General features: G+C 39.6%; 1 protein-coding gene across 2 annotated transcripts in view; it reads right to left on the bottom strand.

Annotated features, from left to right (window-relative positions):
* mark1.L (MAP/microtubule affinity-regulating kinase 1 L homeolog) overlaps positions 1 to 22974 on the bottom strand; it is a 97692-nt gene that overhangs the window by 35562 nt on the left and 39156 nt on the right. For both annotated transcript variants that reach the window (XM_018262618.2, XM_018262619.2), the window contains exons 2-5: positions 20151 to 20354; positions 16019 to 16072; positions 1779 to 1827; positions 934 to 999 (exon numbers count right to left, since the gene is read on the bottom strand). In XM_018262618.2, coding sequence (XP_018118107.1) covers positions 934 to 999; positions 1779 to 1827; positions 16019 to 16072; positions 20151 to 20354 — 373 coding nt within the window. The remainder of the gene's footprint in view (positions 1 to 933; positions 1000 to 1778; positions 1828 to 16018; positions 16073 to 20150; positions 20355 to 22974) is intronic.

Below are 22974 nucleotides of genomic sequence, written 5' to 3'. Positions count from 1 at the left end.
GTTATAAGGATGCAAAGTTTGCATCTTATGAGCTCCTGGGTTTGTTATAATGATTTGTCTGATTGTTGCCTCCTGGCCTATTCCTGTCTTTCCTGCGTGCTGCCTGCCCTAACCTGTTCCTATAGTTCTGTTTAACCCTTCCAATACCTCACTGTTGGACTTTCAAGTGTTCTGCCTGCTTACCAGGACTTGCTTCCTCCTAAATCCCTGATACGGAAGCTTTCAAATGGGGGTTGCCGACCCCATCTAAAACAACCAAATGCTCTGCAATGCTACAAATTTATCGTTATTGCTATTTTTTTTTTATTCAGGCCTCTCCTCTTCATATTCCAGTCTCCAGCTAGGGTAATTTGGACCCTAGCAACCAAATTACTGAAATTGCAAACTGGAGAGCTGCTGAATAAAAAGCTAAATATGAAAAATGAAAAGCAATTGCACTCTCTAAATCATACTAAAAGTCAATTGAAAGGTGAGCAACCCCTTTAAATTGCAACGTTTTCATCCATAGAATGCTCGCTGTGCACCTATATTTAGGACAGCTTTCAAGTAGGGATGCACCGAATCCAGGATTTGGTTCGGGGTTTGGCCAGGATTCGGCCTTTTTCAGCAGGATTCGGCCAAATCCTTCTGCCCGGCTGAACCAAATCCGAATTTGCATATGCAAATTAGGGACGGGGAGGGAAAGTGCGTGACTTTTTGTCATAAAACAATGAAGTAAAAAATGTTTTCCCCTTCCCACCCCTTATTTGCATATGCAAATTCGGATTCAGGTTCAGTATTCGGCTGAATCTTTCACGAAGGATTCGGAGGTTCAGCCGAATCCAAAATAGTGGATTCAGTGCATCCCTTCATTCAAGGGGAGCCTATTTATCCTCTGCAGAGTCACATTTCAACACCCGCATGAGGATTACCTCAGTGGATAAAGTTACTTACCTCCACTAGCGTACTCCATTATTAAATACAAGGTCTTCTCTGTTTCGATGACTTCAAAAAGTTTTACTGAAAAAAATAAAATATAAAAATGGTGGTTTTTATTTTTTAAAAAACAAAGACAGTTGAAAGCACAAACCAAAAACTTCTGAATGGAGTCCTGATAGCAATGCAATAACAGGCACAAAATTTGCTCCAGGTCTAAAAACCCATAGCAACCAGTTGCTAGAACTGTAGCCAACTTTGTGTCAATCAGAATGGATTATACTCCCAAATATCTAACAAAGGTGAAATCAATTATCCAGAGACAAAGAAAGAGAGAGTGTGTGTGTTATTAAGCCTTTTAGCTGCACAGATTCTGTGGACAGGTATGGATCTGTTATCCAGAAAGCTTGGGACCTGAGGTATTCCGGATAATGGATCTTTCTGCAATTTGGATCTTCATACCTTAAGTCTACTAGAAAATCAAGTAAACGTGAAATAACCCCAATAGGCTGGTTTTGCTTCCAATAAGGATTAATTATATCTTAGTTCGGATCAAGTACAAGCTACTGTTTTTATTACAGAGAAAAAAGCAATTTTTAACAATTTCAATTATTTGGATAAAATGGAGTCTATGGGAGACGACCATCCACCTAATTTGGAGCTTTCTGGATAACAGGTTTTCGGATAACGGATCCCATACCTTTACCAGACAGCAAAACTTGGTGCAGCAACAGAATTAATAGATTTAATGTATTCTAGAGCTTTATGGATAAAAGGTTCCCAGGTATCAGGCCTCTATACCAGTATGACAAATTATACCATAAGGATCGAGAAAGTTTGACACCTATATTATATTTTCTCACCAATATTTGGATGATTCAAGATCTTCATTATTCTTACTTCGCGGAACAACTGCCAAAAAAAGAAAGACGAAACATTCAGTTTTTGTACGGGTTTTCCAAAACAGGATCAACAATATATATATTTTTTTTAAAAAAAGATACTTTATGCCATTATAAGGGTTGCGTAAATGGGAAGCGTAACCTTTGTTCATGTAGGATGAAGTTTACCAGTTCTCAGGTGATAAATAATGATATTCTTTAAATGAGGTGCCCTTTAAGAACATTCCAGAGCCCAATAAGTGCATCCCACTGACCTAATGGGGCGGGCAAGGACCAGAAGTGAAGCTTTGGAGGAATGGATCAGGGTTAAGTTTATAGAAGAAACAAAGGCATATACAAATAATATTCCACATCTGGCCAGCTCCTTCATCTGGTTTTGGGTGGCCTTTATGGTGGTGGTATTTTACTGGATACACTTTCATCAGTGCTCTGATCCAGTTACACTTGACAGCCATGTCCATTGGGTCAATGTTAACACCAGCAGATGTGTGAGAGTGTGCTTAAAGGAATAGCCAACCCATCCCTTTTGAAAATGAGGGCCTATTCTGCAACTGCGTGAGGATTTTCCTGTACAGCAGGATTGGCATACATTGGCTGGAGGTGTAGCAAATAGGGGATTTTTAACCAACACTACATTGGAAGTGGTTGATCGTTATAATACTACTAACATCCAGGGCTGTATTTCTATAAAATACACATAAGCCATGAATATCCTGTAAATTATATCCTTATAATACACAAAAGCCATGAATATCTTGTAAATGATATCCTTATAAACGGTGAGTTCTGATGTCATCAGTTATAAACGGTGAGTTCTGATGTCATTTGTCACATGATTTACTAAAACTTGTGTATTATAATAAATAAAATACTCCCAGTTGCAAAATATGAGGATATTAGAAGTTACCTCGGAGTTCCATGACCTGTATAAAAACACTCTGCCTTGTGCTTTTATATGGTCATGAAACTCCTCGGTAACTTATAATATCCTTATATTTTACAAGAGGGGGTACTTTAATCACTATATAATACACAAGAGCCATGAATATCCTGTAAAATATATCCTTATAAACGGTGCTTAGTGGTGCTGTTGGTTACAATAAGAGCTTAGTGATGTCATTTTGGTCACATGAAGTGTGTATTATAATAAAGTACCACCAGTTGCCAAATATCAGGATATCAGAAGTCACCTCGGAGTTCCATGACCTGTATAAAAACACTCAGCCTTGTGTTTTTATTAGGGATGCACCAAATCCACTGTTTTGGATTCGGCCGAACCCCTGAATACGAACCAATTTCTAATTTGCATATGCAAATTAGGGATGGGAAAAAATGCTTACTTCCTTGTTTTGTGACAAAGAGTCACGCGATTTCCCTCCCCACCCCTAATTTACATATGCAAATTAGGATTTGGTTCGGCCGGGCACAAGGATTCGGCCGGAACCTGCGGAAAAAGGCTCAATCCTGGCCGAATACCGAACTGAATCCTGGATTAGGTGCATCTCTAGTTTTTATATGGTCATGAAACTCCTCGGTAACTTATAATATCCTTATATTTTACAAGAGGGAGTACTTTATTCACTATATAACTAGCAAGGGCCTGCGCCTAGAGCTGCAGGGGTGCAGCCCTAGGGTGTCCATATATAAATAAAATAGATCTTTAAAATAAAATCCCACCAGCTTGATGGCAGACAGTTGTGGCTAAATCAAGCGGCAGAGCTCTTGGGAAGAGAGGTACAGGTGCATGTGTAGAATTTACAGTTTGACAAGAGTAGAGGAGAAGACAGGCAAACTTTCAGTGCCTAGGGCAGCATCACACCTAAATACGGCCCTGCTAACATCAATACGAGAAAACCTCCACCCTTATACAAGACCTGGAGACTGGACTAAAAAGCAAAGTTTCACTTATATTTTAATGTCCATCACACTTGGCAAGGGTCCCTGTTGATGTGACCAGCAATAAGAGGATGACAATATCCGCTGAAGTGCTTTTACAGAACAGGGGAGCAGAATGTAGGGGTACCTGTACAGGAAAGGGGTGCAAATTACTTCCATAATAGTTTGGGAGGGGGGGGGTCCTCCTCAGAGCACAATGAGAGCGCCCTTTTACATATGGGTCCAGACAATGGCCGTGGTCACCCAAACAAGTGACATTTTTAACTATAGGGTCACTGTAATGCCAAAAAAATGCATTTTTTAAAGGGGAACTCCACACAAACATAACTTAGGCATTCTGAAAAGTAAACAATTTCAAGCAACTTTGCAATATACATCAATTAAAAAATATGCAGACTTTTCATGATTTTTAATGGTTTGGAACAGTTCCCCAAGCCTAGCCCCCTGCTCTCCTGCTGATCTGTCTGACTACTTTGCTGAGCTGACTGACTACTGTTACTTTGTATCAACAGCCATAATTCCCCACAATTCCCTGCACACGTGATTTCAATAAGGAAAGGAACATCACAGTGCAATGCATTGTGGGTTATGTAGTTCCTGCATGCTGTCTGTAAGCTGTGGAGTAGTTGTTACAATTTGTAACATCAGTGTTTAGTCCCGCCTTCCCTGCCAGGATTTCAAATGATGCAGAAAGAGAAGAACTGTCAAACAGCCAGATTTCGGCAAAGAAAATGGCATTTATTCATACTTTTTGAAGAAACAAGTAACTGTGATGGGTATATTAAGGGTTTCTATGTTATGTGGGCCTCTTTATCAAATTTTGGTTTGGAAGCCGAAGTTCCCCTTTAACTTGTCCAATGAAAACCCTAATTTCAATAAAAATAAATAAATAAATAAAGCATCTGGCACACAAAGGCTAACCACAGTATGAAAAACAAAACCTTCAGTCGTTACCATCCCTTTAATTGTTTTGTTTATGGCTTTCCAGCCTGTTCAATGACTCTCTTCCAATTAGGAATCTATTGATCGTCTTCACATGGCGGTGGCTTTGCCGCACAAAACACGAGCTGGGCATTACAAACTAGAAGGGTGTGGCTACGCATAACTTGATTGGCTGCAGAATAAAACACCATCACAAATAACAGATTCTGCCTCAATTCCACTGTAAATGTTGAACATGATGGATGTATGTTTTTTTCTCAACCTCGCTATTTTCTGTAACGTACTCCAGAACACTTTCTTCTTAGCGATATCATCCTCCAGAGACGATAAAGTCGGAAAACTGTCCATTATGAGATTGCAAATTGATCGTCTGACAATTCAAACCCACCCCCCCCCCCCAAAAAAAATTGCCCTTGCAGGGAGATAAACGGACATAAGAGAGACTCTGCGCTGCACTTGGCATTGACGAGTCTGTTAAAAGCCGGTCAGGTCAGCAAAACCAAAGTCATCCTGTTTCGAGAAAATGGACGAGCAACAGTTCATTTTATGACTCTTTTATCGATTGCTCAGATATTTAATAGCTCACGATGGGCTGGATATTTCCAGACATTGCAATCAAGAATAATATTCAGCTAGAAGCCACGTGGAAGCAAATTGCTACGGAAAGCAATATTTGATGTATCCCTTTCTGCAGCTGGAGAGAGTTCTCTTCCAGGTCTGCCTTCTGCTACATTGTTTCAGGAGTCAGAACCCCCAGTGCAGGGTTGAGACCCCAGAAAGAAAAGCATTTTTCCTCTCTAGCATTCTATTCTTACAGATTTTTATAGATGCAAAAATTGGCACATATGAATCATCATTGCGTGATGTGCTTGTTAATTGCCGATGCTAAATAATCCGTGCATCCCTCAGATGGAAGGGTCCCGCTTGCGGTGACGATTTTCTCGTTGGTTATTAGGCACAGCAGCCCCGCTGTCTAATTACCAACTCTACAACCCTGATGGAATGAGACCTGCAAATTCCAGCACCCCATTATTATAGGCTCCTTACTCTGCAGCTGCACTTAAACAAATATTAATAGAACCAACGAGTAAAAACTGCACCACCATCTTTAGCAAAAAAGTTATTTTGGAGATTGTGGAACAAGGGTCAGAAGACAATGAATCCGACTGCTTGGAATCAATGGACACAAGAGCTCTCTCTGGACTAAAATTAGAAGCATAAATCAACGGCAGGGCGAGAGCTCGTTTCGGAGTCTCCTTGAGCGTGCAGAAGGTGCCCAACATGTACAAAAGCAACACACCTACAGAAAATCCAATTTTAGAAAGAGCTGCTCTGTATTATATGGCCCTCTCTGGAGCCCACGGATTATGCTATTGGCAACTTCAAACTTTGTGGATTACAGCAGGGGACAGTACTGGGTCAGAAGGAAACTCTGAAGGTTGTAGACCGCACCTCTGTTAAAAACATTCTCCTTTATTGCTGCCTATTAGAAAAAATTACATGTAGACGCAACATTGCCCGACGCGTTTTGGACTCAACTAGTCCTTAGTCGAAGGCTAAATGATGTTGAATTCAAAAATATTTAAATACGCAATGATAAAATCACATGACAGTCTCTGACCAATCAAAAGCAAAAAGAATTTATACTCAAGCACTCGTCTCGTATGAGAATTATTAAAGGGAAAGAAAAAGTGATAAACAATTCTAATCCTATTTTATTTCAATACATATATTGAGGGGATATTAATTATTTTGCAATATAGATATTCATTTTAAGTTTATATGGTAATGTTATCAAACATCATTTGTTAAGACCTTCAGGGCTTCTAGTGCCTAATTCAAAAAGGTCCTGGGCCCCCTGGACAATATCCTTGCCCCCTGGCAGGCCATTCTAGCCCTAATTCAAAGGCAGAAACATATTAGGATGTGACCTTATTGTGCATACTAATGATGTCCAGGTCCAGATTTTTAGGACCCGCACCCGGCCCTAACCCACCCACACCCGGCCCTGCTCCTCCACTTAAAGACCCGCATCCGTCCTGCCCCGCAGTGACTTCACGAAAAGGGCCGGGCAGGCGTGAATATAAATGGAGGAGCCGGAAGCCTGCAGTAGGTTGCGGGTGGGGAGATCGGAAGGCCCGAAGATTTGATACAGCAGCTGACCCGAACTCGTCCAATCCGCGGGTGTCAGGCGGTCCAAAAATCACTATTGCATACAGTGCATTGCAGCCCACTCAATAGTTTTTGGCTCTGCTATACCCAGATCATCACTCCATCTTCTACCCAGACCATACCCCTGACTCTGTCTACACCCAGTGTATCTGGGAGACTTTGGAAAAATCCAGATGGGGACAGTGCTCATCCCAAAATGTCACCCTTCCTAGGCCTCCCAGCCACTAAGATTCTAGCTATCTGTATAACAGAGCATTCTGTCCCAGTGGCTGCACAGATCCTATCTGATCCCCATTGTAAGCAGCAGTCCTGCCCTGCTTAATGGCTGACATTCTAACTATCTGTATAACAGAGCATTCTGTCCCAGTGGCTGCACAGATCCTATCTGATCCCCCAATGTAAGCAGCAGTACTGCTCGGGTTTATTTTCCCTTTAATCACTAAAGTCCATTCCACTGGCTTGTATGTAGTTCTGTTGTGTCACACAAACCAAGAGAGCACACACACACACTTGCTAGGTCACATTAGCCAATCAACTCCTCCTATTACAGTTGGTGCCTGCAGTCACGTGATCAGTCACCAACACAAAAAAACCATAGTAAAATAATGCCTCAGAAGATGTATATTTACTTATATGTGTGCCAATTTGATAAGATTCTCTGACAGGTCCCTTATCAGAATATAAATTATGTGTTGTTTTCTTTCAGAGCACAGTTCCCACGGTGATTAAAGGGCTGGGGAAGTGCTCCTATCAGACTACAGTATTAAGGAGCTGTTATCTACTGTGCATTGAAGTACCGTATGTTCCAAGTTCAATACATCAATATATAACAAAGTAAATGATAGCCTTTGCCAATATTTAGTAGATGAATTAAAGGGGTCATTCACCTTTAAATTAACTATTAGTATGACGTAGAGAGGGACATTTTGAGACAATTTGGAATTATTTTTTATTTTTTATTATTTGTGGGTTTTGAGCTATTTATTCAGCATCTCTCCAGTTAGCAATTTTAGCAATCTGGTTGCTAGGATCCAAATGACCCTAGCAACCATACATTGATTTGAATAAGAGACTGGAATATGAATAGGAGAGGCCTGAATTGAAAGAGGAGAAATAAAAAAGTAGCAATAACAATCCATTTGTAGCTTTACACGGCATTTGTTTTTTAGATGGGGTCAGTGACCCCCATCTGGAAGCTGGAAAGAGTCAAAAGGAAAAGGCAAACCATTCAAAAACTATACAAAAAAGAAAAAACTTAGGCCAATTGAAAAGTTGCTTAGAGTTAGTCATTCTATTACATACTAAAAACTTAAAGGTGTACCAAACCTTTAATGCAGACTTTCCGGGGAAAAAAACATATTTACATCCCAGGAAGAGTAGGTTTTTATTGTTGTACATGGCTCTGTTTGATCCAAATGAAAAAGACACAACCACTACAAACTGTTCAATTGACATATATCACGTGGTATAAATGAAGCAGCAAAAGTAAATTTCATCTAGTCACAACTTATAACAGTCTCCACCTCTACTTCTTTAATTTCACACAATGTTCCCTAACGCGGTGACAGAACAGCCTCAGATATATATGTATGTTTCAGTGGCGTTGCTGCAAAACAGTCTGATGTAATCATTATGGCAGCTCCCATACTTGGATATGTAGAGAAGAATGTAATAAGCATGGAATATAGATAGAGATAGATCAATAAATGATAGATCAATAGATGATAGATAGATAAGATGATCGATCAATAAATTATAGATATATATATAGAGAGAGAGAGAGAGAGAGAGAGAGAGAGAGAGAGAGAGAGAGAGAGAGAGAAAGAGAGAGAGAGAGAGAGAGAGCGATAGATAGATGACAGATATATAGATTATAGCTATATAATAGATAAATGATTAGATAGATAGATAGATAGATAGATAGATAGAAGATAGATAATGAAATGATAAATAAATGATGGATAAATGATAGCTATATAGATAGATAATAGTTGGATGATAAATAGATGACAGATATATAGATAGATGCAACAGCACAAATGAGGAAAACAATACAATATAGGGATATATAACTCTCATACCACATTGTCTGAATGCTACCAGGCTGCCTTCCATTTAAGGGTCACATTTTGTTCTTTTATAAATAATGAATACTCTTCTCATTTAATTGCCTTTGCCTTTATTTGGGTCACCGCGAGCCTCTGAATGAAGCTGCACAATGATCCTGAAGGCACAGGAGCACCAATCAATACTACTAAAGGCAAAGTATCCATTAAGTGATCAGTGTTGCCTTTCTCCCTTCTCCTCAGTACAGCCAGAGCTCACACCAGAATCAATTTAACACATTTGTGCTAATAGCTAAAAGGGTGGGGGGCAAGTTGCACTTAGGTGCATCCCAGCTCCTGGCTAGAGATCTCTTCTTATCGCTGGACAGTAGAGGGGTCCAACAGACCTTGGGCATGTCTGCATCTCCCCCGGGGGCTGTGATTATCAGGAAAATATCAGATCTCTCTTAGGCCTATGGTCAGGGTCGGACTGTGTCGGCAGGACACTAGTTAAAAGCCCAGTGGGCCCCAATGGGGTGTCGTGGCTGGGGGCCTTTAGAGGTGTCGACAAAGGTAGAGGGGCTGGGGGGGGGTTGTGACGGAAGCCCCGGTGGGCCTCAGATGCTGCCTCTGGAACAAGAGCCGTTTCAGCTGCCACTTTCAGCTGGAAATGGTCAAAATGCCCTTGGCGATCTGTCACAACTCAAAGGGACATAAACCCAAAAAAAGAATTGATGTAAACTTACACAGAATTCTTCTCTGACCACTTTTGCTATTTGCATGAATTTCCTATTGTTTACAGTTACTGCAATATATGCTGTTTTAGACTGCTAATATTATAGTCAGGAGGGAATAAGCACCACCTGCATAGACAGCTAACCCTAGGGATGCTGGAATTTGGGGTAGTCAAAAGAGGCATGTGCCTCAGGTCCAACTGGGGTGGGGCAGATAGAGAATTAGGGAGCCATGGACAGATCAGCAGGTATAGGAGCACACAGAGAGGGACAGGGGGAAGCAACAACAGGGGTGGGGGTTCCAGACCAAGCACAGGGTTTCAGGTAGCATGCAGACCAAGGGCTGTGGGGATTATCATGTGCACTCTAGAACTGAAAAGAACTGTGAATGGAGAGCTTGGTATTAGCAGGCTAAAGTGCTAATATCACAGAAATCAATTAATTTAAAGGGATTTGGTCATGATTTTATTATGTAGTTTTTACTGTTACTGTTTACACTGCAAATAACTCACTCTACAACAGAAAAAGCCATTCCTGAACCAGCAAGTGTATATATTATTATTATGTAGGCAGCCATCTCAGGTCATTTTGCCTGGTCATGTGCTTTCAGAAAGAGCCAGCCCTTTAGGATGGAACTGCTTTCTGGCAGGCTGTTGTTTCTCCTACTCAATGTAACTAAATGTGTCTCAGTGGGACCTGGATTTTACTATTGAGTGTTGTTCTTAGATCTACCAGGCAGCTGTTATCTTGTGTTAGGGAGCTGTTATCTGGTTACCTTCCCATTGTTCTTTTGTTTGGCTGCTGGGGGAAAAGGGAGGGGGGTGATATCACTCCAACTTGCAGTACAGCAGTAAAGAGTGACTGAAGTTTATCAGAGCACAAGTCACATGACTGGGGGCAGCTGGTAAACAATATGTCTAGCCCCATGTCAGATTTCAAAATGAAATATAAAAAAATATGTTTGCTCTTTTGAAAAACTGATTTCAGTGCAGAATTCTGCAGGAGCAGCACTATTAACGGATGTGTTTTGGGGAAAAAAAACATGTTTTCCCATGACAGTTTCCCTTTAAATAGCAAAAAGAGCTCGGAGAAACTCTGTCAGTTCACTTTTTAGAATGACATTGATTTTATGGCGATAAAAGGAAAGCACTCGGGATAAAAAAAAACTCTGAAGTCAACATACATTTACACTTTTCAGTGGGTTTAAGCAAATTTGAACATGTCATGGCTGTAGAAAGCAGCATGTCTGTCTGCCACTTAAAGGGGTTGTTCATCTTTGAGTTCACTTTTAGTATGATGTAGAGAGTGATATTCTGGGACCATTTGCAAGTGTTTTTAATTTTCTATTATTTGTCGTTTTTGAGCTATTTCGCTTTTTATTCAACAGCTCCCCAGTTTGCAATTTCAGCAGTTGGTCGTCCAAATGACCCTAGCAACCACGCATTGATTTGAACAAGAGACTGGAATATGATGATGAGAGCATTTGAAAGCTGGAAGGAGCCAGTTGTAAGGGTTAGTTCACACGAGGAGATTCCGGCGAGATTTTGTCACCTGGCAACTTATCGCCTCGTCTTCTGAGCGACTATCTCCCCGAACTGCCTCAGCGTGTTTTCCCATAGGCTATAATGAAAAGTCGCCTGCGCTAAAGCACACGCAGCGATGCTTTTCCCATAGTCGCCCGAAGTTAGTTATTTAGTCACCCTAAAAAGCAAATAAGTAATAAAAAAACTATAAAAAAACTAATGAAGACCAATTGAAATGTTGTTTAGAATTGGCCATTCTATAGCATACTAAAAGTTAACACAAAGGTGAACCATCCCTTTTAATTTAGGCGGCTTGCAATTAAATTCAAAAGCCTGTGATATTTTGTAGGCTTCTCTGGCAAAGGAAGAGTTAAGTGCTATTTTGCCTCCACCCTCCCAGCGCTTAGCAAAAAGAGGTGTGAGCATTTGCACTCTAAGTGACAGACAGGTAAAAGTGAATGTGTTGTACAAGGCCGGGGCAGTCGCACAGTTGCCATGGCAACCTCGGCTCAAGAGCACAAGAACAATCATATTGAATCCTGGAACGTATTTATGTATAAGAGGCAAAAATGATCTGAAATCAAGGAAACCGCATGGTGTGCGTTGTAGTAAATTTACTCCCATGCTGCAGGGAGCGACTTTGAGCATTAACCCCTAGTTAAAAGCAACTTAGTTATATAGTAAGGGTGCACTGAATCCTGGACTTGGGATTCGGCCTTTTTCAGAAGGATTCAGATTCGAGCGAATACTTGAGCCAGGCCGTACGGATTCCTAATTTGCATATGTAAAGTAGGGGCGGGAGGGAAATCACGTGACTGTGTCACAAAAACAAAGAAGAAAACTTTTTTCCACTTTTTCCTTTCCTGCCCCCAATTGGCATGTACAAATTAGGTTTCGATTAAACTCTTTCTCTAAAACCACTATTGTCATAAAAGTTATTAAAAGTTCAGAATATAAAACGTAGGAATGGAAAAAAAACGATGAACCGAAACCTCTATGGATTCAAGTTTTTTTCGGGCAATAAATAGCAAAAAAAAAAAAAAAATTCCAAAAATCAGCATACTTCCATTGACTTCTATGGGACCCTGACTGATTTTCGTTTTTTTTTTTTCTTTATATCAATTGGTTGGGCATTTAGCATAGGGTGACATAAAAATGTTCACACCCAATCCAGACTTTCTTACATTCTAAATAAAACACACTTCAAGGCTGGGGCTGATATTGTTTGTTTAAAGGGGACCCGTCACCCAAAAATTATTCAAAATCCTATTTTATCACATTAGTCAAGCAAAATTAACTTTAATTACAAAATATAAATTATTTAAATTTTGTTTCCTTCAGTCTGGGAATTGATAATTATAACAAGCAGGCAGGAGCCATTTTGTGGACACTGTTATTAAGACAAGTCTTGTATCATCTCAGAATCTTGTTTGTGCACCAGAATGGGGGACCTGATGTCCATCCCCATGCCCTGGTTACACAATTAAATGGTAGAGAACTGGGGAATGTGGGGAGAGCAGTGACATCTAGTAAGTGCTGAATAGAAAGTGAAAGTAATTGTCTGCCCAATCTCTTTGCCAAAGGCATAGAAGAGGGGCAGACAATATTTGATTGACAGCTGACATTTTTAAATGAGCTTACAACAGCTATGAATACTTTTATACAAAATTTAAGTTGGATTTCATGTTTAATTTGAAAAGGACTTTTATTATACAGCTTTTTGTGTCTGGGCGACAGGTCAACTTTAACAGCAATGTAACTACAAAATTAAAGCCGTATACACCAATACACAACTTTTATCCCCAAACTCATCAAAGTACATATGAGGTATGATCAAAATACTTTCTTCCTATTCCTTAAATATATTTGAAAAAAAAAAATTACAAATTATAAAGCAGTTATGGAGAATTGTTTTGCTTTCATATTTCTAATCTCCCATGTAATTAGAGATACTGAACTCTGGATAAACAACCCCCTCCTTTCACCCCACTGATGTGAACTGGACTACAGATAGGTCCATTAGGCAGGGGGTTTATCGATGCACTGGGAATCTAATAATCTGCCTTGCAAGAACCAGGAACTAAGAAACACAGAGTAATGTCAAATGCCTGTGCCCCCTGATTAGCTAAAAAAATGAAAACAATGGCAAAAATTATGTTTGGCAGAAGTCTTAGTTATTGAGCACAGGTTTATCAGGTACATAGAAGGAGCCTTATCAGGGCCTTATATTGCCCCTTAATGTCTTCCTCATATTTAAGATACTGCCTCTGTCACAGTAGGACAGATGAACACTTGAAGTTTGATGGGTACAAGAAAAATGTAGTTGCCCACCTATTTATAGGCCTGCATTTGACCCACCCATCTCTGACAAGGGCAGAGAGGAAGGCTTTTAAATAGATGCTGCCAAAAGAATAGGCCCGACACAGGAAGGTTGTGGGCGGGGAGCCGCAAACTGTGTGCAGAAGTCGCCCCAAACCTGCGGGTTTCAGGCGGGGTCGCACATCACTACACTGGATGTAACAGTGGCCACACCCCTGCAAATTTGAACTGCCATAAAAGCCCCTTCAGGAAGAGTTGGTATAAAATCTGTTTTATAACAAGGGTAGATATCAATCAGTTAGGTTTGAAAATCCTGTCAAAATGGAACTGTGGTCCTCCTCAGACAGCTCCATTGGCCACAATTGGATCAGCCTAGTTTGGCGCAGAATGCGGCTGCCACATCAAGCCCCGGTCACCAAACAAGGGTATCTAGTCACCATTCTGTATCCTTTTGACCCAATCTCGTGTTATAACGAAGATCAAGCCGCTCCCTGCAGCAGTCGGTGTATAAGAAACTGGGGTGTCCCCCCCCACACAATGGCCTCGCTGACTCACACTATTAACCTTGGACACACACTCACTTAACAATAAAGTCGCTGCTGCTGCAGACACACCAGTCCCTGAGTGAATGTTAAGAACATTTTTACAATCTGCTCAATACCAATTCCTCACTAATGGAATCACACATTGCTGAATAATTTAGCAGCACACAGAACATTTCCTTAATTTTATTAGCAGGTTTTATTTATTTATTTCCATTGAATGCAGCAGATAGATATGCATCTCTGCAGCCCCCATCTGGAAAATATACACCCGTGATCAAAATGCAACGAGGAGGATATTTTACTGGAAAGATCATCCTGCTATCATTTTACTTACTGTCACATGCTGATCATATAGACGATAAACAGTCCATATTATATTATATAGTACACCATATACAGTAGCAAAATAGCGGCAATTCCAGAAAAATTTATAATCTGGAGATTCTGGAAACTCTGGATTATGGTGTAATACAACATTTTAAAATTCAAATGCATCCAGAGTTAAACATTAGTATCATATAGGTATTGTAAGGGAAAAGTCACTGAGGGGTTCTTTGACCATATAAAGGCACAAGGCTGCAGGCCGAGTTATACAGGGAACTATGAGTATCACTCATGTATTATAAGGGATAATGTACCCCCTACTGTAAATGATAAGGATATTAGAAGTCACTGAGGGGTTGTTCTGTGACCATATAAAGACACAAGGCCGCAGGCTGAGTTATACAGGGAACTCTGAGTATCACTCATGTATTATAAGGGATAATGTACCCCCTACTGTAAATGATAAGGATATCAGAAGTCACTGAGGGGGTTCTCTGACCATATAAAGGCACAAGGCTGCAGGCTGAGTTATACAGGGAACTCTGAGTATCACTCATGTATTATAAGGGATAATGTACCCCCTACTGTAAATGATAAGGATATTAGAAGTCAATGAGGGGTTCTGTGATCATATAAAGGCACAAGGCTGCAGGCGGAGTTATACAGGGAACTCTGATAAGGATATTAGAAGTCACTGAGCTCTGCAGTTAAGTGAAACAGGCATTCCTGCGCTGTTAAGGGAAGGTCACCATTATCCCTTTATGTACCATGAATTTGCCTCTTGCAATAGATAGCAGTAATTAAACGGAGAGAATTATTTTTAAACCCAACCTTGGGTCATGAATGAGATTCATAGTGTAAAAAAATACACATTATACACAGATAGATAAAACCCCACACCAGGAACTGCAAAGTCCTTATACCTTTATGGCTGAAATGAAGAGGGAATTAACTGCTAGGAGTTCACAATGCCTAGAGCTGTGTGACATCGCTAAGACCTAAAGGCGTATTTTCCAGGTTATTTGTGGCTTTGGTACAGAATGTATCTGGACGCTGTGTATTCTAATAAACAAATGCAGAGAAATAAATATTCCAAATCAAAATATTTTCATCTCTCAAAAAACACAAGCGCTGCCAGTAAAAAGAGAATTAAAGGTAAAATGATCATCCAATTTCTCACTTCCTCTCCGCATGGCTGATCTCATTCCCATATGACAGTTGCTCTATCATGCAACATTGATGAGCTTGGACTGAAGTCACATGAGTCATCCCTTACACCTGTTAACCCTTCCCCAGCAGGGATATAGTAGTATGCAATATAGAAGCAGAAGCAATTCTGATGTGGGCTCTTCTGAGGTTGCGTCAAACTGTCAGCCCCAACTGTCACATGACACGTGAAGTCAGCAGCAACCTGGGATCAAGCGGCATGTTTCCATTGATTTTCAAATTACACATCTTTGTGCTATCCCCATGGCAACGAGCACGGACTGAGAGACAAGCCTGTTTAAAGGCATTTATGCTGTCAGCATAAACATTGCTAACTGCGGAAAATGATAGGCCGTCCTGCTCTGCAGTTAGTGTCATGTGACACCCAGCAAGGCTCCTTATTCTCCATGTGCCGGGGAAAGGCACAGATTATCTTATTACCAACAAGCATAGGCTTCACGTTAGGCAAAAAATATTATTTTAGGTCAGCCTTACCTTCTGTAAACTGGTGGGATTTAGCTGCGTTTTATCGATGATTTTTACCGCCACCTAGAAAGAAAGAAAGAACAAGGGACTTTAAATATACGTGATACTGAACTTGTATATATATGTATGTATGTGTATATATATATATATATCTATAATACACAAAAGCCATGAATATCTTGTAAATTATATCCTTATAAATGGTGAGTTCTGATGTCATCAGTTATAAATGGTGAGTTCTGATGTCATTTCTGTCACATGACTTGTGTATTATAATAAATAAAGTCTCCCCTTTTGCAAAATATGAGGACATTAGAAGTTCCCTCGGAGTTCCATGACCTCGAAGTTTTTATATGGTCATGAAACTCCTTGGTAACTAGAATATCCTTATATTTTACAATATATATATATATATATATATATATATATATATATATATATATATATATATATATATATATATATATATATATATATATATATATATATATATATATATATATATATATATATATATATATATATATATATATTGTAAAATATAAGGATATTCTAGTTACCAAGGAGTTTCATGACCATATAAAAACTTCGAGGTCATGGAACTATATGGATGGATATATATATATATATTTCTTTGAGATGAGGGCTGACCAACCTGTGGCCCTCCTACTGTTGGCTGGAGAAGCATAGATTGGACAGCCCTATTTAATAAATATTCCCTGTACAGGTATCTGCTATACAGATTGCTCGGAACCCGGGGTTTTCTGGATAATGGATTTTTCCATAATTTAGATCTTCCTATCTACTAGAAAATCATGTAAACATTAAATAAACCCAATAGGCTGGTTCTGTCTCCAATAAGGATTAATTATACCTGAGTTGGGATCAAGTACAAGCTACTGTTTTATTATTATAGAGAAAAAGGAAATCATTTTTTAAAATTTGGATTATTTGAATAAAATGGAGTCTATGGGAGACGGCCTTTCTGTAATTCGGAGATTTCTGGATAACGGGATTCTGGATAACGGATCCCATACCTGTACCTGTGAGCAGTTTGGCTCATTTTGGAGTATGACACAAAAACCGGCTATTTATTCAGTTTGATGGATTTCTCACCAAAAATGCTCGAGGGGCTATTCAGATCGTCATGCATATCGACCCACCAAAGGATCAGTCAGGTATCTGGCTCCCCAGCTCTTTTGCAGCCATCATACTGATTCAGCTAAGGCAGTTGTACATAGGCTGATCCCGTACCCAGGATAATAACAGATGTGTATACAGATATGGCACCCATTATCCAGAAAAAAGGCCGTCTCCTATAGACTCCATTTTAATCAAATAATTCAAAATTTTAAAACGTATTATTTTCCTCTGTAGTAGTAAAACAGTACAGGTATGAGATCCGGTTATCCAGAAGCTCCAAATTACAGAAACTATGTCTCCCATAGACTCCATTTTATCCAAATAATCCAAATTTTTAAAAATGATTTCCTTTATTTCTGTAATAATAAAACAGTAGCTTGTACTTGATCCCAACTAAGATATAATTAATCCTTATTGGAAGCAAAATCAGTATATTTTTTTATTTAATGTTTACATGATTTTTTAGTAGACAACGGTATGAAGATCCAAATTACGGAAACCATTCTGGATAACAGGTCCCATAAATACCTGTGTTCCTTTCCAACAATGAATTGGCAAATAATTATTTTTTGTTATATTTTATGCTGTATTTTTTTTCTCAGTAGAAGAGTTTTCTGGAGAACGGATCTTTCCATAATTTGGATCTTCATACCTTAAGTCTACTAGAAAATCATATAAACATTAAATAAACCCAAAAGGCTGGTTTTGCTTTGAATAAGGATTAATTATATCTTAGTTGGGCTCAAGTACAAGCTACTGTTTTATTATTACAGAGAAATAAAATTTGGATTATTTGGATAAAACAGTCTATGGGAGACCGCTTTTTTGTAACTCAGAGCTTCCTGGATAACGGGTTTTCCGGATAACAGATCTCATACCTGTATATAAAACCACATAACTGGTAAATGTAATTGCATTATTGTGTGTGTGTTTATCATAGCCTGCACCATAGGGTTGTGCTACACAGCGATACATGACTTGTTATTGCTTTGGGGAACTTTAACAAATATTAGACCACCATGGGTGGTGCTTGAACCCAAAAAGTCTTAAGACCTCTTTACTAGAGGATCCCACTAAGCGATCAGACTGAAATGTAAAGTAGATGTGAGCATCAGGGTCACTATATGGTCCAAATCAAATTCCCCATAGCAACCATGCATGTAGTTGAATAAGAGACTGGAATATGAATAGGAGAGGGACTGAATAGAATGATGAGTAATAAAAAATAGCAATAACTAGCGATGGGTACATTTATTCGCCAGGCATGGATTTTTCAGGGACTTAACTCATTTCGCCACTTGCGAATTTTTTCGCAAAACTGATGCAAGAATTTGCCACTGAAAAAAAGTTGCTGCGACAAAAACGCTTGTAACAATTGACATGCATTCAATTTTACACCCATTGACTTTAATGCATTTGTACAAAAGAGTCGCGTGTGTAAAAATTGTCGCGCCCATGAAAATTGTCGTGAGTCAAAATTATTTTGACACCCATTGACTTCAATGCGTTCCATGAATTTTTCGACATTTCGTGGAGTTTCGTAAATTTTTCCCCCGGAGCGAAATGGGATCGATTCGTCCATCACTAGCAATAAAAATATATTTGGGGTCAGTGTAACCCATTTGAAAGCTGGAAAGAGTCAGAAAGGAATAATTCAAAAACTATAAAAGATAACGAAGAGCAATTAAAATGTTGCTTAGAATTGGCCATTCTATAACATACTTAAAGGTGAAATACTCCTTTAAATAACAATGGTTTTATATTTTCACACCTCCCAGTGAAACCTATGGGGTTTCCGGATAATGGGTCCCATAACTGTAGTATTATAGTCTCATATCCTAAGAACAGATACTATACTCTGGTGTAAAATTCAGCTCTGAGCAGACAAGTCGCTGATTAGTGAATGTAGCCGGGGTCTTCCAGAGAAAAACACAAATACTATTCCTGATTTAATACCTTCCTGCCTTAAATACACACACAGACAAAACCATATCCAGTGGTTGAGTGACAGAGGATTGATTTATTTGGTATACGTTACAGAAAAGTCCACCTTGTATAACACGGGGTAGTGCTGCTGAGCGTGTTAAATGCAATAGCTTTTAGCAGATTTCCCCTATAGCTTCAATTTTGTTACAATGAGCGGCTATTAAGTCTCTCCTGGGTCAAGAAAGTCAAACAGATAGGTTTCAAGTTGGGAGCAGCTGTTTGGTCCATTAGACTCCCCCCTCCAGCCCCAAATGCCTCCTCCCTGGCTGTGCCATACAGTCCAGGCATATACAATATATTATTAGCACAGTGTATAGAGCAGTAGTCATTAAAAAGAGAACTAAAATAACTAAGGAAGTAGCTAGAAATGTTGTACATTATGTTTTGTGTTTCTGTACCAGCCTAAGGCAACCACAGGCCTTTAGCAGTAAAGATCTGTGTCTCCAAAGATGCCCCAGTAGCTCCCCATCTTCTTTTCTGCTGATTCACTGCACATGATCTGTGCTGCTGTCACTTACTGAGCTTAGGGACCCACTCACAATATACAGTACACATAGAACAGAAATGTCACAATATAAGGCTGATTAGTAATTAATACAGATAATTACTACATTGCAGCACAGAAACCAGTGCAAATAGCATCAGAATTTAATAATCAGCCCTGTAGCATCAGCTTATATTACAGGGGAAGCTCATTTTCTGCTGGATAATTAGTGACGAGCCCTAAGTTTAGCTTCTCAACAGCTGCTCAGAGCCCACTGAGCATGTGGGTGTCACAGAAACTTTCCAAGATGGTGACCCCCTGTGACAAGTTTGAAGTCCTGGATCATTGCTGTTATTGACAAGCTGAAACTTTAGGCTGGTGCAATAAGTTCAGTATATTAAATATGGCATTTTAAGCCACATTCATTTTCATGGTTAAGTTCTCCTTTAACTGATGGATTCATACTGACACCCCAAGTAGAGAAACAGAGAACAGAGAGAAGATCCTGTTAATGATAGAGCCACTTACCTCTCTCCCAGTAAGCACGTGCCTAGCCAGTTTCACTTTGGCAAAGTTCCCTTTCCCTATAGTCTTAAGCAGCCGGTAATTTCCAACATGGGGCTGCTCGTCCGTCGTGGAAGCAATGGAATTCCGACATCGGGGAAGGCTCTGCCGGCTGCTGGATTTAGTTGGTGGGACGGGAGGTTCTGGGTATCCGTCCAGTGACGTGTGCTGAGGGGAAAGTAGAGCAGTATAAATTCTGTGCTCTATAAAGGACACACTGTTGCCACTTAGTTTGTTATACAAGTCCTATTATTAACATGCCTAATAACAATAATAATAAAGCATTGGCTAAAGGTCTAATCTGGCCGTCTACGGCCACCTTAAATACAATTGCTGTAAAGGAGTGGTTCACCTTTGCGTTAATTTTTTGTAATGATGTAGAGAGTGATATTCTGAGACAAGTTGCAATTGGTTTTCATTTTTTATTATTTATGTTTTTTGAGTTATTTAACTTTTTATTCAGCAGCTCTCCAGTTTAGCAATTTCAGCAATCTGGTTGCTAGGGTCCAAGTTACCCTAGTAACCATGCACTGATTTGCATAAACTATTGGAATATAAATAGGAGAGGGATTGAATAGAAAGATAATTAATAAAAAGTAGCAATAACTACTGGCCTTATAGAGCATTTGTTTTCAGAGGGAATTAGTGACCCCCATTTGAAAGCTGGAAAGAATCAGAAGAAGCAGGCAAATGATTCAAAAACTATTTAAAAGGATATTTAAAGGGGTGGTTCACCTTTGCAGTAACTTTTAATATGATGTAGAGAGTGATATTCTGAGACAATTTGTAATTGGTTTTCATTTTTTTTGATTTGTGGCTTTGATTTGAATAAGAGACTGGAAAACCGTAGGGGCCTGAATAGAAAAAGTGTAGTAGAAAGTAGCAATAAAAATAAGTTGGCAGCTTGTTTTTAAAGGGGACCCGTCACCCAAAAATGATTCAAAATCTTATTTTATCACATTAGTCAAGCAAAATGAGCTTTTAATTACACTGTATAAATTATTTGAATCTTGTTACCTTCAGTCTGGGAATTCATAATTATAGCAAGCAGACAGGTGCCATTTTGGACACTGTTATTAAGACAAGCCTTGTATCATCTCAGAATCTTGTTTGTGCACCAGAATGGGGGACCTGATGTCCATCCCCATGCCCTGGTTACACAATTAAATGGTGAAGAGAGAGGGGGAATATGGAGAGAGCAGTGACATCTAGGAAGTGCTGAATGGAAAGTGAAAGTAATTGTCTGCCCCGCCTCTATGCCTAAGGCATAGAGGAGGGGCAGACACTATTTGATTGACAGCTGGGATTTTTAAATGAGCTTACAACAGCTATGAATGCTTTAATAAAAAATAGAAATTCGATTTCATGTTTGATTTGAAAAGGACTTTTATTATACAGCTTTGTGTGTCTGGGTGACAGGTCCACTTTAAATGTGGTTAATGACCCCCATTTGAAAGCTGGAAACAGCCAGAAGAAGGAAAATAATTTAACACAAATTTATAACAAAAATAACAAAAAATCTATATGGACAACCAAAAGTTGCTTAGAACTGGCCATACTATTACATACTAAAAGTTAACCAACCCATTAAAAGCAGTACGTCTGACACTTTTTGTTCTTTTCTCTGGTGGTTCTCTTTTCAAACCATGTAGCAAAAAAAGCTAAAAACAGACCTGTCAAGTATGCTACATTGTTTCATGAGACAGAACTAGCAGTGCAGAACTCAATCTTTCATTAAGCATATTTGTGTTAACTTCCCCTTTAAGTCACATAAAGATAGGCAAACTATATTGACCAGACAAGTTGAAATGCAGCCAATGAAGCGGCACAGACACTATATAGTTTAACCCCAATGTCCCAACTTGGATTAATTCAGGATGCCACAAGCAATTAAGTGGCCAATGAACTGTGCACATCGCTGAACTGCCTCCCACTCACTATGTTCCTCTGAAACGTACTCTGTAACCCTGAATTATAGAACCATTAATTATCCTGTCGCTCATATCTCAGCCCTTATTTGCATTTAAACACACAGCCTCTGGTCTTTTTAAATAGCGACTCACATAATGGGACAATAGAATGGGACAATATCTTATAATTTCATTGTATAGTAAAGAACATTCTGTAACATTTCATATACACATATCTCCAGAACTTAATACATATCGAAGCTGTAAAAGTCTAGGGGTAGGAGATGTCCACTCCAGTGATGTGCGAGCCGGCCCGATAGCCGCGGGACCCACATGTCGGGCCGACCTCGCACCTCCATTTGTGTGTGGTGGGCGGGTCTGGGTCGAGCTCTTCTTCCTGCTCTCCCCGTCCGCCACCTTACACTGCCGGCCTCCGGGTTCAGGTTTTTTAGACGCGCGCCTGCCCGCCCCATTTGTGGCATCACCGGCAGGACGGGTCTATAAAAGGAACCCGGAAGTCAGGCTTCGACGGTGCGGGTGGTCGGATATCGGACGGGTGTGGGTCAGGAAAAACCCGACCCACACATATGTAGGGGCATATTTAGCGAATGTTAGAGTTTTTTTTTTTATTATTTCAATGATTTCAAATGACCTTGAAATTCGAACAGTAAATTTAAGCCAAATATCTAAAACTCGAACGAATATTACCGACCCAAAAACTTGAATCGAATTAGACTAAATTCAAATCGAGTTTTTTTCTAAATTCAAGTGTCAGGAAGACAATTAACATCTTCAAATGGGTCACTGGACCTCTCCCATTGACTTTCTACATGAACTCGGCAGGTTTTAGGTGGCGAATAGTCGAATTTAAATCGTTC

This window comes from Xenopus laevis, chromosome 5L, assembly GCF_017654675.1.
Source record: "Xenopus laevis strain J_2021 chromosome 5L, Xenopus_laevis_v10.1, whole genome shotgun sequence".
In the NCBI taxonomy this organism is placed as follows: Eukaryota; Metazoa; Chordata; class Amphibia; order Anura; family Pipidae; genus Xenopus; species Xenopus laevis.
Note: the sequence above shows the minus strand (reverse complement) of the source record. Positions and strands in the feature narration are given on the sequence as shown.